The sequence below is a fragment of the Aquila chrysaetos genome, chromosome 20 (assembly GCF_900496995.4).
Source record: "Aquila chrysaetos chrysaetos chromosome 20, bAquChr1.4, whole genome shotgun sequence".
Taxonomy (NCBI): Eukaryota; Metazoa; Chordata; class Aves; order Accipitriformes; family Accipitridae; genus Aquila; species Aquila chrysaetos.
Window position 1 is genome coordinate 9,433,050 of NC_044023.1, and position 17,457 is coordinate 9,450,506.

The 17,457-nt window shown below is 36.0% G+C and overlaps 1 protein-coding gene across 6 annotated transcripts in view; it reads left to right on the top strand.

Moving 5' to 3' along the window:
• The window catches only part of CACNA2D3 (calcium voltage-gated channel auxiliary subunit alpha2delta 3), a 481,763-nt gene that overhangs the window by 442,775 nt on the left and 21,531 nt on the right, over positions 1-17,457 (top strand). For 2 of the 6 annotated variants that reach the window (XM_030043853.2, XM_030043852.2), the window contains 4 exons: positions 1,149-1,219; positions 10,345-10,420; positions 14,121-14,173; positions 15,787-15,842. In XM_030043853.2, coding sequence (XP_029899713.1) covers positions 1,149-1,219; positions 10,345-10,420; positions 14,121-14,173; positions 15,787-15,842 — 256 coding nt within the window. Of the gene's footprint in view, positions 1-1,148; positions 1,220-5,480; positions 5,527-7,693; positions 8,779-8,813; positions 8,860-10,344; positions 10,421-14,120; positions 14,174-15,786; positions 15,843-17,457 lie in introns of those variants that run through there. The other 4 variants (XR_003927719.1, XR_003927720.1, XM_030043854.2 and 1 more) reach the window with 4 other exon arrangements.

Here is a 17,457-nt window from a genome sequence, read left to right on the forward strand (position 1 = left end):
GACTGCCTCTCCAATAGTTAGGATAATCTTTCTTCATCAGTCAGCTAGGGCTATTGAAGGTAGTTTTTTTAGTCACATAAGCTACAAATGTTCCTCTTGTTTCTAGGAGACTTTACGAGACTTTACACACCCGCATGTTTTGGAAAATGTTCCAAGTTTCCCCTGAGTAAAAAAAAAAAAAAAAGGCAATACTTGCTTTTTAGGTGGAGGAATGCCTTTTTTTGGCTAGGGCTGTAACTTTTCTGCCTGCGAACTCCCAGGTGCATACTTGAGGTCAGCTAAGTTCCTTGTAATGGCATTGGGGTTTAGTTCATACAAAACCTATGGAATCCATGCAATTTGAGAGTGTAGTGCCCTTTCCCCCCCCCCCCCCCCATAAATTGTGGGATTTCTCCCTTTAAACAATGCAGAGAACATACCCAATCCTTCTGGGAGTGGAGGGTCTAAAATAAAAAATGTCTTCCCAAACTAGAAAAATGCTGTGCATGCAAGATTTTCCACTGTCATATGAATGGCTGCGGATGATGGAGTCACTTCCGTATTACATAGCAAATTTGTAAGATGAATGTTTGTTTTTCTCAACAGAGATTTATTTTTATTAGTCCACATCTACTGAACAAGGACAAAATGAGTAATTCATCAGGCTGAGTGGTTTTAAGTATGAAATGACTCTGAATGGAGTTAAAATTTATAGGATTGATGAAATGTACTGTTCCAGCTCCTTAAACAGGTCATGCAGGAATTATAAACAATGCTTTTTAATGACTGTTTATTAAATCCTCTCACAACCTGTTTATATCTTTTTTGAGTAACATTTTAATCACAAGGGTTTGTGATCAGATTAGTGTGTTTTCTTTACAAGCTTTAGGTTTGGATGGCTTTTATTTCTGATATTAGATGTTATATAATGTACCTCAATATATTGTTTAAGCTCTCGCATCTGCTCAGGGGTAATAATGTAATCCCTGTAACTTGCCATGACTGTGAAGTCCTCTTCAGTTTTTATGTAGCAGTAGTCCTGAAAACCTATCTATGTAACTGCCAAAGCCACTCTTGTCAGATCCTAGAATATGCCAGTTTAAATTGCATCCAGCGTTGTTTTGCATTTATCTACGCTTCTGGTAATTTCTTCCATTTTCCCCTTACAGACTGGTTACTTTTTTGGGGAGGTTGAAGGGGCTGTGATGAACAAGTTACTAACAATGGGCTCCTTTAAGAGGTAAGAATTAACTCAAATTTCTCTCTCTTAAAAAATGTTGTAACAACAAAATGAAATAAAACTAACCCAAAGTCATGTAAAAGAAGGCCAAGACTGGCAGTGTGGCTGGATTCTCATTTATACCTCTTTTCCATATGATCTGAGTGTAACTTGATGCCATGCACATTGAATGTTAAGAGTATTGGAGACAGCCTACAGTGTGTTTCTTGTTAAAAAGAACAGTTTATTTGCCTACGATGCTAAAGCTGTGCGCCTCTCCTGTTCCTGCTGTGCTCAAGCGGAAAAAGGATTGGGCCATATGTACTACTGAACAGTTTTAAATGGCTCTAAAGCAGATCACTGATGCAACATTAAACATTTTGACCTGTAAAAAGTTGGAGATTGCTCAAACTAGGTAGTGCAAAATGCCCTACTGTTAAAGGGGAGGAGTGTTCTGCCAGTAAATCATTTTCATTCACATGCTAACTCACCTTTGCACGTTGTTGTGACTGTTGACCTGGTCTTACTATCGTGATGACAATAAAAACTAATAGTGATTTTATGTGTTGTCCTTTGAAATAAATTATGCATCCTGGGGAAGTAAGAAAGAACTTTTCCCTTTAACCTGTAACTCAACACTGGAATCTTCATGGCTTTCACATGGTCTAAGAACTGTTCCTTACCCCTTTGTCCTCTTACAGCATGAGAGAAGTGCTGACCATACATATTACACTTTTCCCTTTTATTTTCCTATGCATTTCTAGTATTAAAAAATGACAGATCACTGATAGCATCAACCACTGAATTTAGTTATTACATGTGAGGGTGTATAGAGAGCCTCCCAAAACAGATGGTTTGTGTGCTTCCTTAGTAAACCAGCTCTCTTAAAGGCAGAAAGCTTTCCATGCTGCCTCTGTGCATTATAGCCGAGTACCACTCCCAGTAAATGACTGACCTGAAATGGAAAGATCTAGCACTCACTGAATCATCCCAAATCCTAGTTTTCTGAGGGTGGCAACCTTTTTGTGTTTAGCACTACATTCTTAACATATGCTGTAAAAGGAAATGAAGTAATACATATTTGTAGACTGGGTTCTTCGATGAAAAGATCTGTTTATACAAGAGATGAAGCATTTTATTTAATGCAAACAAAACCATACAGTCAAAATCAAGGGATAACGCTTTAATTTGTCCCAATTTGTTTTGTCCTGCCTAGCAAAGCATTTCAAACAGAATATCGATGGTAGTATGCACCACCATTGAGAAAACAAAGACTGCATGGCTCGAGTATTCCATCTAAACTGCGGCGGGCGCCAATTTGACGTGCATCATTGGCTTATGATTTTGCTGGTCTTGAGCTCTGAGGGAGTTACAGATAATGAAGCCACTAGCTCAGTGCAACTGAGCTGCACGCTAAAAAAAATGTAAACACAATGAGCCGATTATTTAAACACAATAAACTGGCCATTGGCAATCAATTAAAAATGGGAGAGAATCAAAGTGGTGTAATTGCACTAAATGAGCCACCTGCTTTTCCTGCTGTACAGCAGATAGTTCTGTGCAGCAACAATAACAAAACAAAACAAAACCTGTCTTTGAGCTGTCCTAGATGAAGCCTTTAAAATAAATTAGTCCAGCAATATGAAGAAGAAATCTTTGCTAGCTCTCATGAAAAATAGTCAGACACATTTACTGTATTTTTAAGATTACTAATTTGTTTGGGTGGGGTTGTGTTTTGCTTTTCCAAAATTTATTTATAAGGAATAAGAAGTAAAGAAAAAAGCACTGAATAAGGCAGTGGAAAAATCTACTGCCAGTACCATTTCCCAGAGAGCACAATATAGATGTTGCATGCATTATACTGGTGATTGCTGCTCTTACCACGGAGACAAAATCAGAGAGCACGCTCTGTTCTTTAGCCTTTTATTCTGATAGTATCCCGAGCCAACCTTTCTTGCAATTTGCTTCTTACGTGGCATTTACTGTCCAGCAGGTGAGTTACATAGCTTTGCCCTGTTTGATCCGGTCTTGCTCCTTTTTCATTTAGTGTAGAAGTAGAAGGTTCTACAGTGCCCGATCTTCCCTGTAGAAGAGTTTCCTAACATCCCCAGTAACCATGGGCATGGGAGTCCTTTCTTCCTTTTGCACCACTAATCTGAGTGGCAGTGCAGATATGCACCACCACCTCACTGATTCATGCCAGCTTTCAGGCTCTCTGTCCACAAAAGGAATGAAATAACCCTTTGTGCGTTCTCTCAACTACCACTAATTTGGAGGGATATAGAAGTTCTTTTTAGGATTGAGCTGGAAGTGTTAAACAAAAGGGGGTTGTTTGCTGCTGACTATATTTCTTTTCAACCTGCAGCAGGATGAAATTCAATTTTTGTGTTTGCTGTTTATTTTTTAAAGTGAACTTAAATACCTCCTTCCCTCCTCAATTTCTTTAAACTCAGTACTTCTTTTGAATAATGTGTGCATATGTATGTATGTATATTTTCTTAGTTTATGGGTTTTATGTTTAGGGAGAAAAATTATATCAGTGCCTCCACAGCAACGTGACATGTTGTGTGATTTAATTTAGCAAAATGATGTTTATCTTATACCCTGAATATTGCACACAGTTAAATAATTTGAATATAATTTCAATCTATTATTAAATATATTAGTATGTGCTTATGGAAAAGTATCTGCTTCACATAAGTTGGAAAAAAGTTTCTTTATAGTTTCCTCAGCACTTTGTTTACATAAAAACAGTGAAACAATAGATTCAACTGCTAAAAGCATGAAGATCTAAAAAACCCCACATTAATATCAGAAAAATTAAGGGCTATCAGAGCAATGAGATCCCCAAAGAAATGAACTTAATAAATCTGTAAGAGAAAATTATATATCTCTTGACTTCAAAACCCTTTCATCCTTTCCAGTAGGAGGAAAACTAAGCAATTCTATAAGACAAATATGGAAACAGCATCATTTCCTCTTCACAGTTCTGTTTCCACCAGGCATCCTCTTGGCCTCTGAAGAAGAATCTATGCTTTGGTATTTAATCATGTTGTCAGGATATATGACTGAAATGGTGCACCCCTGAATTCCAGCTTTCCCAGATGCTAAGGCTCGCTCAAATAAGTTCTTGTTGCTCTCAGAGCTTCTTTTGTTTCTCAGTTTTTCTGGCTCTGTTCCTTTACCTTTACTCACATGCTTCTTAGTGAAGAATGCCTACTCTCTGTGCCCTTACAGCACGGGACACTCCAAATCCTTCACCTCTGTTCTCCAAATGCATGCACATAGAGGCAGACTTTCATCTCTCTGTCTTGATTTGCTTTATAAGCAAAACCTAGCAAGTGTTTTGCCTCCAGGTTATAAGATTGTAAAAAAATTCAGAACTCTTTACCAAGCTACCTGCAAAGAGCAGAACATTCTTAAAGCCAAATCATGAAAACAGTAACTAGTTGCTCACCAACAGGATGCTGATTTCCACTGAGGCAGCACAGCCTCCAAATGAAGGATATTTTTCTGTTTAGTTTAGGGCACTCTTTCTTATTTAAGCATTCATTTCAATAAGATATTCTTAAATTTTTGATGAAGGTGTTAAATGGACACCTATATTTAAAATTTGGGTTTATTTTCACATTGATTTTTACAGTCATCGATTTGACCTTCTATTAATTTGTCAATGTTTCTGAATGTAGATGTGTACTTTGGAGATCAGTAATACACTGAAGGACCAATTCAAATTGGACTTAGTGGATTTGGTGTTGGACAAATGCAACTGTGATGTAGCAGTTCTTCAATGTAGTGGTTCTTATATTATAAAAAATTTCCCTATCTTTAGTGACGATTTATTTAGTAAAAGAAAAAGTAAGCTCAAAATATACCTTACATTTATGACATGAATACGACAAAAAATAGTCAGGTAGATGAATAGGCATTTTTTGTATGGGCAGGCAGAAGACATTCAAGGTAGGAAAATGAGCAGACTATTTCCAATAATTATCTTCTATATTAGCATCCTGTGCACTGCAGAGCATGTATGATGCCTGCACCCTTGATCTTCAACTTCTAAATGAATATTCTGTAATTATACTGCCCTGAAGAATGACATTCCATTTTCACCAACAAAACAGCTGTCAGAAAGGCAACAATATAGCAGACTGTCTAGTACAGGTTTCCAAGTAGGTACAAAAGGACCAAACAATATCTGTCACTTCCCTCTTGTCATTACCAACAAGAAGAGCCCTGTTCTGATTTTTTTTTTTTTTTTTTTTTTTTTTGCATTTACCAGATGTGCATCTGGTACCTGTGCTCTGAAACTCCCGCACTGCTGTGTGGTATGTTTTCTGCTCATATTTTGTCCATATGACATCTAAAATTAATGTCTTAAAACTGAATTTGGGCATTGTTAGAGTTTATATCTCTGTAGATATTACCACTGATTTAATGCAGTGCATTGGTATATGGGAATCATTTTACCCACTTAAGGAGAAACACTGGCATGTGTGCTATGTAAATGAGTTGTCATTCTGTATACTGGAAATACAGGTTGAGTTGTACTTTTTATACATGTTATGCTTTGGAGCACCTTGGCAATTGGGAATAGCTGAACAATAAAGGCAAAGATATGTGATGACAAGTTTGTTTTGTCAAAATGCTGTAATTTATTTTTGTGCTTTTCATTGATTTTCTTCGTGCTGAAAGGTATTGGTCTGACAGCTTCTGGACACTAATAATCTGTCTGTCAATGAAGGTGCTAGAGCCAGAGCAGCAACAGTACGGGATTTCTTACAGTGCCCTGCTACCTCCCCACAAGGACCCTCTCTAGAAAGTAGTTTCCTCTTCACACCATTCAACACTGTCCCTCCTTCCCCTCCTTGCGAGAATGCCAGACAGCTGCATGTCTTGTGTCTGAGTTAATGAACATCCTTCCACCACAAGTGAGCTGTAGTCACCATTAAGTTTTACGTAGACTACTGAGTAAAGCATAGCGTCAGTAATTAGGGCTTCCTGTACTATTGGCTTCCTTTGCTTGGTACTTTGGAGCACTTCTTCCTTTTTTTTCTATGGAGTTGACATTTTCTTCCATGGTGAAAAGCTAATTTTTCCTACACATGATATGAAAACCCCCAAATCTTGACCTGGTGACAAAACATTTGAAATTTTATGCATTGAAGATTGTTCAGCTGTTATAATTGTCAGTGATGGTATTTTACACTCCCAAGTAGAAGTCCATAGGTGTGCTGAAAATCTAGCTGAAAGTAATAGAGTACATCTGTTAATATAGCCTGTGCTGCTGGTAGGTCTTAGAAATTTAATTTTCTCGAACCAGGTTCATACTCAATTGTAAGTACATTACAAAGTACAAGACTGGAATTTACTATATCAGGAAATTGACAATAAAAAGGTTTTCACTTAAATGTATTTGGCCCCTGAAGTTATATACAATGGAGGTGCACATTTAGTTTTTGGTAAGTTATTTTCCAGCAGTTAAAGGTGATTGCACATAGTCCATGTTTGTCCTATGACTGATGTTGAAAACAATTGCTCTGTAGACTTCAGTGACCAGGTGTGGAAATATGGGCAGTTAACAGCATGGTGATGTCCGAAAGTCTCAAGCGTGTTATCTGTAGCAAGAGCAAAGCTCTCCTGTGAGGTGCTGTAATACGTAGCATGGATTTTGGCATCTAGATGGACTTAAAATTAGATCGTGGGAAGCAGGAAGTTATGTTCACTAACTATAGTCAGTTGAACAGGATACGGTTAGCTGCAAACAGTTATTTAAAACTGAGATACAATCACTTCAGAAAGGGTAATCTGGAAGCCTTTCTTTCTGCAGCACTGAGTTCAGTCTGTCTGAGTGAGAAGAAAGCTTAGTTTCTAAAATCTCAGAAAGATGTTGGCAATAAAATAACACTCTGGAAATGACACCTGAACACAGAAGCACCACAGTGTCTTAGGCCACTGTTTTGATTACAAATACTATAGTAGCTTTTATAAGGGATAGGGCTGGAAGGCTTTTACCTTCCTATTACATTTACAAGACTAAAACCAAAACAAAACTGGATTTGAATTTGTGAATGTCTTGGAACCCATTTATACTGAGCTCTAGTACCATTCATAGTGGCAGAGAATCCAGAATTGATTCAGTATGTTGCAGTGTTCAGATTTCAACGTGGTTATGGGCTTCATCCACTGATCTTTGACGTGTGTTGCAAAATCCCTATTTGTTTTTAGCGTGGAAGAATCAGATCTTTTACGATCATTTCTCAATAATGCTTTCACTGGCATATTTTGCACATCCTGTGTTATAGTTGTTTGAATCTTTAGAAACTTTCAGATAGGTGTTGAACTTGCCCACTTTGACAGTGACTGTGATGGGAATACATTGTTCAAAAAACAAAACTCATTCCAGGCTTTTGTTAAGAAATCTGTCTGCCATGTACCTTTCTAAGGATTTGCTGCTTTGGTTTTTTTAACCTGGATACATTATCTGTTTTCTAGTTTGTTCCTGAACCAGAATCTTCACACTGGAAACACCTTCAAATATATTTACTAAAATTAAACTCATTATAATAACATCCACAGATGATGTTCAAGCACTTCCAAACAACAATTTTGCAGTGTTCCGCAATGGTTTTGAGGTTGCTTATTACAACTCTTCCCTTCTGCCATCGCTCTAAAGTTTAGTATTTCTTTCCCCGTTAAATGACCTTTTTTTTAGCTACATACATTTTAATATCTTTGTTCCCCTTGCTCATAGTACAGTCTTAGATTGTTGTATACTCCCTACAATACAATAAGACAATCTACTAAAAAAAAAAATCTAGCATGTCAGTGTGCAATATTAATTATATTTCTGATTATTTGTGTGAGTACATATTTCAATCTTTTAATGACGTTTTTGAAACTTTTAATGACATTTATTGAAACTATTACATCTATTACAATGTAATTATTACTTAAGAAATGTAATACAAGTACAAATATTGGGGGGGGGAAGGCTTTTTCCAATATATTAAAGTGAAGTTCAAATTATGACAGATGTTCCACATGGCACACGAAAATAGTATTTGATTAACACTTCTTAGCAGAATGATGAAGTCCACAGGTTGACCAAGCAGTTCAGTTCTGCTGTATGAAATTGAAAGTTGAGACATCGACTGCACTTCCAAACACCAAACAAACAGTCACCAAACTTACTATATTGAAAAGCCACTTAGAAAGAATAAAGATGAACCTGAATGCTATTCTACTTGTAGCACTAGGTATTGAATGAAGCAGGATGGGACCATTTCATCCACACAGAATTCCTTGACTACCCTGTAGAGATCACATTAACATCTGTAAACTGCCCTTGTCTGTATGCTTATCACTTGCCACCATCACTAGGAGGTCCAAGTGGACTTGCAACGCAGTCTTTGGATCTAGAGGAATAAAATAGTTGAGCCAACTGAGACTGGAAAGGCTGAGCTGTAGAGATTACCTTACAGGGGCTGGATTCTGACCATGGTTAAAGGGGGAAAAAAATAAAATAAAAAAAAAGCTAGGGAAAGTGGTGTATTACTGCATGCCACACAGGCAGCACAGCTTACACCATGTACTGCTCTGTTTGTCTTGGCAGATCTGTGTGCGCGGATCTGGCTGTGGGCGTGATTCTGCCAAATATGGTCAGTGTTCAACTTACACCCATGTTTAGGTCTCTAGTTATGCGTGTGTCTCCCATGTGCCTCTCTCTGCCAGTCCACAAAACAATGGCTTCCTAGCCATTTCTATTCTGAATATAAGATAAAATTAATAACGTAAGCAGTATGACCATGTACTAAATGTTTAGTTGAAGCTGCGAGATCCAATATATTAGATATTTTGCCTGTAAGCCAAAAAGAAAATATAGGCATAATAAAGAAGCTTTTAGTGATGGTTGCTGTCACAAAATTAGATCAGAAAAATTATATACAGTTTCTACCACAATGGATTCCAACATTTTATTGGTACAGGTTGCAACGTTTCATGGCATGCAGTGCAGAATGCCTCATGGTGATGCTGAATGCATTTCATGACCTGGTTTTGGCAGCTTCTGGGACATCCTTTCCGTAGCTGAATTTGTGTGCTCTCCTTTCCTCTTCACTTAGAAGCAAGGCACACATTGCAAAATGTTGAAGTCCCATCTCATACATCTAGAAACCATCTACGTCCAATTGTGTTCCTTTGTCCCTCTGATGATGCAAAAGTCAAATGGATATGTTTAAATAATACTAGCAACTTTTATATATTTACACTTGTTGCAACTTATCAGCGAAAGATTCTTTACATCTGCTATAGATGTTAAATGCTTTTTATGTGGATGGATATAGTTAATTAATTGTTCTATGGACAGACAGATTTAGAGAAATAATCACAATTCCATATACTATCTCTGAGTTCTGGATTTTACATTTAGATCTCTGAAGTGTATCAATGAAGAGTAAAATCACAAGCAGAAAGAAATTTCCCTGTTTACTATGCATCTGAGGAGGCTTCCAGCATATGTTGATTACAGCAGGTACCTGACGTGGAATATTTGGCCTTCATGAAAAGAAGCAAAAGTAAACCCATCCTGCTTCAATTATCTGTACTGTGAATACACTGAAATCCCACCTCCGTCTTCTTCGGAAGCAACACTGTGTTTCTACAAATTAGTTGTGCACTGAGATGCTGGAACTGTAGAAGTGTCTTTCTGCTTTTACTGGAGTTCAAGAGTGGTCTGTTGTGAGAAGCCCCTCAAATGCATAGGTTCTTTCACTTTCTGGGGCTAAATGTGCTGAACTTAGTCCAGAACCGATTGTTTAAGCATCATGTTGAATGTGTATTCTCCTCCTCCTCGCATTGTTTATATCATTGTGTGTTACACTGTATGTATCTTCCCTGGTTTCTCCCAGTTACGCTTTTGCTTTGTTCTGTAGTCTGATAAAATCCTTACAAAGTTTTCACAGTGTTTCTTACCTTTATTCTCCTTTGTGTAACCTGTATTTCAATGATCCCTTTCCCTCTTTTCCCTGCTGCTGTTACAATTTTTATTTTCCTGTCTACTTTGTGGGCAGACTGTTCCATATCATCATTTTTATTCCACTGTGTTTTCTTCTTTTAGTCAAGCAGTTTTCTGTTCTTCTCTGTAGAATTACACTTTATGACTACCAGGCCATGTGTAGAACAAACAAAGAGAGTAGCGACAGTGCCCATAGCTTATTGGACGTAAGTATAGTAAATTTTCTGAGCACCTTTCCATGCAATCATCAAAGAAAATTGTTGCAAATATCTCATGGCCATTGTAAGCCCATTATTTTGATTTGGAATGCTTACAGCTCTTGCGTTTATCCTAGTGCATACAAGGAATGAGTGGTTCATTATAAACAAATGCAAAGTGTTAAGCATTTTCAAGTTCAAATAGTTACACAATCATCTTTAATGCTGGGCCACCATTTCTGAGGTTCTGTCAGAACGTTCTTTGTATCATATGAATCCTCCTTCTTTGGACTTTGTAAATTTGGCTATAGATTGTGCTTGCTTTGGGGGGCTGGAATCACATATGCCTTTTCTGTATTTAAACACATATGAGCATGCAGAAATGTAATTCAAATTAAAAATTGAGATTTTTTTTTTTTTTTTTAAATGGAAGGATTGGTTCATTGGCAAGGCATACAAGTCACTGATTTTAACAGGGTGTTTTTTTCCTTAATATTTAAAGAAGATGTCTTTTAAAGTAGAATGTCAATGTATTTAAACCGTTGTCTTGAGATCAGATCTGAATACAAGCCCCGTCCCTCTGCAAGGCCTGATTAGAGTCAAGCTGGGTCTTGCAAGAGCAATGCTTCCTTGTTGCTAAATCATATATCTATGTAATAACCCCAAGGGTGTTTTATAATCATGTATATGCTGTACTGATTACTATCTATCAGAACTGATAAGGTGTTAGATAAAGTATAATTTTTGCATATTAAACAGGAACCATTTTAACAAATATAGGATAGTATTAGCATGAAAAATTCTTATGTAAAATAACAGCAAAACACTAGCAATTTTACCAGTCTGGAAAAGTTATCTGATAGTATTTTTAAATGCAGAGGGATCTAGCTAGAAAAAATAAGCCTATACATAGTTAAACTGTTGAGTAAATATCAAAGTTCTGGCAACTTCCAGATATCTATATATAGCTTCTATGGTTTAATAATCATATGCATTTGGGGATGTTTTCATTTACATATTTTCATGACTCTCTGTTTTTCAAATACCTGCAAACTTGGATTTACTGCACTTATCGGTCTGTTATCCGCTAAAGCCTGAACCTGAAAAAAGACTATCTTGACATAATAATAAGTCCCAGACTGTGCAATGAGACTTAAATTACCAGTGAAATAGAACAGCATGCTGTGAATCACATTTGCATGAAAAATTTTAAAATATATTACAACTCTTAGCAACGACCTTCCATTCCAAGGCTTGGGGCTTCATCTCAGTTTACATAAGCACCCAGAATGTAGAGCTGAAGTATTTCTCTTACAAGTGGGCTTTAATCCAAGAGATTTTCACTATTCCAATTTTTGTCCAGGGTGTGTTTATGGAGAAAAAACTCTGCAACTGTTGTGGGATACACTGAGACATGGCAAGCATGTTCTTTATTTTTTTAAAGATAGCCAAACTCTTCTTTAAACCTCAAGTGAGTTTTTGTGATGTTCAACATGAAAGATGGGCAGAGCTTTGGTTATGTTACTATCTTCTTCTTGACTCAGTCACTTCTAATAACCATCACTACAGAGAAAGTATAAAGAGAACTTGCATTAAAAACAGGTAGGGCTAGATTCCTCAAAAATATTTTTTTCCTTTTTTTATGCCTAGTTTTGTACATATAGATCAGGTTAGTAGGCAGTATTCAGTACAGTTTCTACATAAGCAAAATGTTTGTTCACAAACGTTTATCTTTTCTTTTGAGAATTATGGTTTTACAAATACAGGAATAGATATAGGGACAAGACTGAGACTCTTTAAAAAGTTCATATGTTAAACAGCATAAAAGTGGAGCATAGGCATCAAAGACTGTATGACTACTAAAGGATCTATCACAACATTTTGCCAAAATCATGGAAAGCAGGTGTCAGGGCTGGACCCCTCTTTCTATCATAGCTTTTTAAGCTGTGGGACTAAAATGATAAATTAGGGAAGGACTAGATTTATAGATCATCTGGTCCATTTCTTTACCAGTATAGGACTGCTTCTTAAAAGATATCCAGATACTTTGTTATTTAGCATATTTTCTTGTTTTAATTTATTCAAGTCTTAGGTAACTCTCTATAGAACCACTTTGTTGCAAGTGTATCAGTGCCATAGAGTCACCCAGCTCAATTGCTTTGGCTCTCAATGATGGTTTACACACATAGACTAAAACTCCTGCATTTTTTTGCTGAAGTTTTTGAAGGAACAGTCTTTGAGTGGAAAAGGCTGTCTTGGTAAAATTACATTTCATGAGAATGCATTTATATCAATGTAATAAAATGTTTTTCCACTAGAAATTTGCAACAAATTATTTTTCTCATTTTCTGTTCATATTATTGAAATTTTTTTCAGATATATTGAGTTTTAAAATTTTCTTTTAGTTCTCATATTAAAATAGTTTTATAATACATAGTGTATTTTACAGTAAATATGGATTGTTCATAAGTAATAATAAATATATTATTTTACACTAAATCATTTGCTATTATGAACACCAAAGTATTCAACAAAGTTGGGTGTGAAATTTCAGGTTTTCTGATTTGGAATGAAAATAAATAAGATGTCCTACAAGGATGAAATTTTGTTTTCTTTTCATCTCTAGGAAAGACTTGTAATTTTTTATCTTTTCCTATAAGACAGTCCTTAACAGGTGAAAATCTTTACTGTCTCAGGCATTATGCATTCTGCTGGCTTGCTATTTCAGCCTTTCATGCCACTAACCGACACTAGTTCATTGGCTCTCTGAGTTATCAGCCCTGTGCAGAAATGCTCTTTGTGGCCTCTGAAAACTTTAAATGGCCAGTTACCGCTGTGCCAAATGGCACCGCTTCAGTAAGGTGCTGATTTGGGACAGTTAAGCGTGATTTTAGATATCTGAGTAGTTCTGTTAAAGTCGATATGACTTCTTACATGTGCTAAAATACTCTGTTGATAGGGAATCTAAAAAGTCTGCAAAATTTCATGTAACTAGGAGACCCTAACACAAATGAGTGAGAGAAGGATAGATTCCTTTCCAAATTTCTGGAAACTGACTTTTCTGCCTGAGATTCATTCATAGAACAATAATCCTATTGATATTCTTTTCAAAAATAAAACATTCAAAATGTAGTAGTACTGTAAACAGGATTTTCAAAGTATTTGCTGTATTTGTTATGATCCAGAAAAGTAGAAGGAGGAGGGAAGAACCTTAAAAACTACCTATAAAGTGCTTACAACTGGACCTTCAATATGACACAGATAACTTCATTTAGGTCAATTCAAACTTCAGAAGCTTTCCCTACCCCAATTAGACTGAGGCAATGAATAAGAGATTTACATTACAGAGAGGCAAGCCTGTGAATTGCAGCCTAAGAAAAGCTCATATTATCTACCAGAGCTGTTCCTCCAGCAATAGCCTGGGAAATAGGAACCCCTAGAGGTTAAAGATTTAAGAGTCATTTGCAAAACTTCCCTTTTCCAACTGATAATCTGCATATATGACCAAACACATTGAAAGGAAATTTCATTACTATATATTTTAATATTCAAGATAATATTTCCTCCTTCATAAGAAAAAGTTATTGCTCTTTTTCTCATGCTACCCATGCATTTGAATATCTATAACATTGTCTTTACATGAAGAATTCAGTTAAGATATAAATACTGCATGTTTTGCCTTTTTATTAAATGAGTTGCTTCTCTTCAGCCTTATAATGCCTTCTTTGCTGCAGTAAAATGGATTATGACTGAGCTTGTCTTGTAAGTAAATTTTATCAAGAACTTCATCGATATTTGTATGAATTGCTGAATTTTTGTACTTTTGAATACTTAATGAATATTTGTACTTTTTGCCTTTTACATACGTTGTGCTGCTTTTATTAAATGATTTTAAATATAGTAATATTTGACAATTTTTTGCTTTCCAATTTTGCGTTGTTAAAATCTGAGAAAATTTTGGCTATATGAATGCACAGTTGCACTTTTATTACATTATTCATGGTCTTCACTTATATCCGTATGTCTTTGCTCAGTAAGTCTAGCAGTTCGCAATATACAAACCAAATTTATTATTGTGGTTACTGTTAAATTTTACATAAGTGTCTGGCTGTTTGTAATGCTGCTTGGGTGGGCTGTTGTCAATAGAGCAAACTGTTATAGTGATTCACTGTATTGTTTGTCACTTCATGAATTTCTGTAGGATGGACCTTTTAGAGTATATGCCAGAGAAGGTGTACTCTGGATGTTGCTGAATGTTTTTACCTTGCCTAATTCTTCTAACATTTCCAGTTAATACATAATGAACTTTGCCTTTAAGAGAGATTGCCTAAGAAATCACAGAGAAATATCATATGGAGAAGAGGAAGCCTTAAAATGTGTCTTGTGTTATTAACTTCTATGTTTTATTATTGTTCGTATCAGAGAGCAGAGTTGCAGATTTAAGGGAATTTTATCTTCATTGCAATAGAACTAATTTTTTCTTGTAGTAATTTTGTTTTAATTGTAAATCGTATGAGCTTTCATCAAAGTTTGGAATAAGAGTTAAGGAGAATTAACTGAATGGCTATTGCCAGAGGGCAGAGATTGATCTCAAATGCAGCTTTCAAAGTAAATATCAGGGAAAGAAATCATGTTAAAATGAGACTTTGAGACTTTGATGTTAGCATATAACAGCTTCAAAAATTTCAAGAAACTTTCTGTGTTTATAAGTATTGTAGTTTCATGTCCATATGATAAACTAGATATTGGTTTCACATTCTTTACACTTACAGTATCTGATAGACTGACATTTCAGTCCCTTCTTCAAAGGAAATTGCAGTATATTTTAGTGGGAAAATGCATTCTCTACACAGCTAGTTAGAGTTGATAAGACACTGGTTAATCAATCTTTTCTGCTCCTAGAAATAAAATAGTTTTATTATTTTAGTCCCACAATTAATATAAGAATGTATTTTATGTGTGCTCCTGTACTGTAGCCAGGACAGTTATAATCCTATATTATTTTACTAGACAGTCAAAATACCTCCATCATGAAGAAATAATGTTCAATAATGTTCAGCAGTAAAAATACTGTATGCTGCCATGCACTGAGAATTTTAATGGAAACTTCAAATAAGATCAATAAATTAATAATAAGTAAATCTATGATTTATCAATGGGGTTATTTTTGGAATAAATTCTCAGCAGTAAAATACAACCCAGTGAAAATATGAGAATAGCAGTAGTTGATAAACCCAGAGTTGTGCTAGTAACATGAATTTCAATTCTGTGTTAGCTTTTATTTAAAACAGGATTAATGGTATCAAACTACTGCCAGTTTAGTGTTTTGAAAACATTCTGTGGGATAAATATGAAAACTCTAATAATTTCTCTAGGTTCCTTGTGGAATTTAATCTATGCAGTTGGTGGCACTCTGATCTAACAGCAAAAGGTAAGTGTAATTTTTTTTTCCTGGCCATAATGGCAGAATGTCTAGATTAAATTGGATTTTAGAAATTCGGATGTACATAAAATGTTTTAGATTAAATAATAGACATCTGATAACAATAGTTTGTCTCCCATGTCAGCATCCTCTTCTTTGTTAATGTTTCTTAAAACACAAGAGAATGAAGATCTTCTATGAATAACCACAAAGTGTTTGTGTGTACTCTAGGAATACAGTATGCTACTATAATGAAAAAGTTAAAATAATAGATAATGATTAAATATGTTTTTTAAAAACATTTCCCTTCATTCCAAAACAGTCTGTGTGAATAAAGCAATTACACTAGCCTTTTTCTGCTTAGACTACTTTTTTTCTAGAGCTGCTGTAATATGTAGGGGGGTTATTGTGCTGCAAAATGCCATTTCAACAAAAGTCCACAGGAACATAGTCATCTCAATAGAATTTCATATGAAATAATTTTTAAGGCTTAAGATAGTAAATTTTATTCTTTTATTTTTAAACAAGACTGGTTAAAATGGTATTTTGTTTTATCATTCCATTCAAAATAGACATTTAAAAGTAATAAAATAATTGAATTAAAATTCAATTTACTCAAAATAATTTTTAAAAATGTGGAGGCTTCATTTGTAATAATGAAATTTTAACAGTTCCCATAAGAACTGGAAGTTTTCAATGTCAACTGTCTTTTACATTTTAGCAGACCTTTTACGGCATTTCAGAAGTGTTGCTCAAAAGTAAAGGGCTAATTTACAAGAGCAGTGCTCTTCAGTTGGCTATTTCATAGGCAAATTATGCTGCATGCCATTTATTGGTATAATGATTTAAACGGAATTCTTCAGCCTCATATGTGCAGATTTGCATATTCCTTAGCAAAGCAGGGGATAAAATTGTTCCTTTGGGCTTCGGTTTATAGTTGAATTGCCTGGATACTAGGCTGTCTTTATGCCAAAATAATATCCTGTCTGAAGTTAAGGTGTAGGGGAAAATGGAACATACTGGTGCCCTGGAATATTCCAGCATCCCCTGTAGCAATGAGATGCTGGAGCTCTTCTAGCAGAAAGATCTATGCTGGGGCAACCGGAAAGTACGGCAGAAAATGGCAGAGCCCGTGTCAGGCTGCTGCCTCACGTGTTGGAAATGCTGTGTAGGGGGAAGGGGAGGCCGAGACGGGTGTCTGCTGGAGGGGAAGATTTGGTAAGAGCCTTCTGGAAATGTAGGTGCACGAACTTAGTGTAGCCTTTCCCACGCTGATGTAAACTGTACGCTGCATTGCAACACTGAAGCCAATTCTTCTGGTACACGAACAATGAGCCCGATGTAGATTGGATGCACACGCACAAATAGAGCTTCATGAGAAGCAGCTGGACACTGTTTGCTTTTGGGGCTGCTTTGCAACCAGCAGTGCCTAGACAGGTCTTCTAAAAACCAAGACTAACTTTCCAGTGACTTCCCCAAACATGATGAAAAATGTCTTTTATGCTGATGGCTGTGAAGGACAGTAGGGTTTGCTGTGCTAGACCCAGAAAATGCAAACCTGCTCCTTATATGTGAAGAAGAATGGCGGGTATGCCAGTCTTAGTCCTTGGTGTTTGCAGAGCAG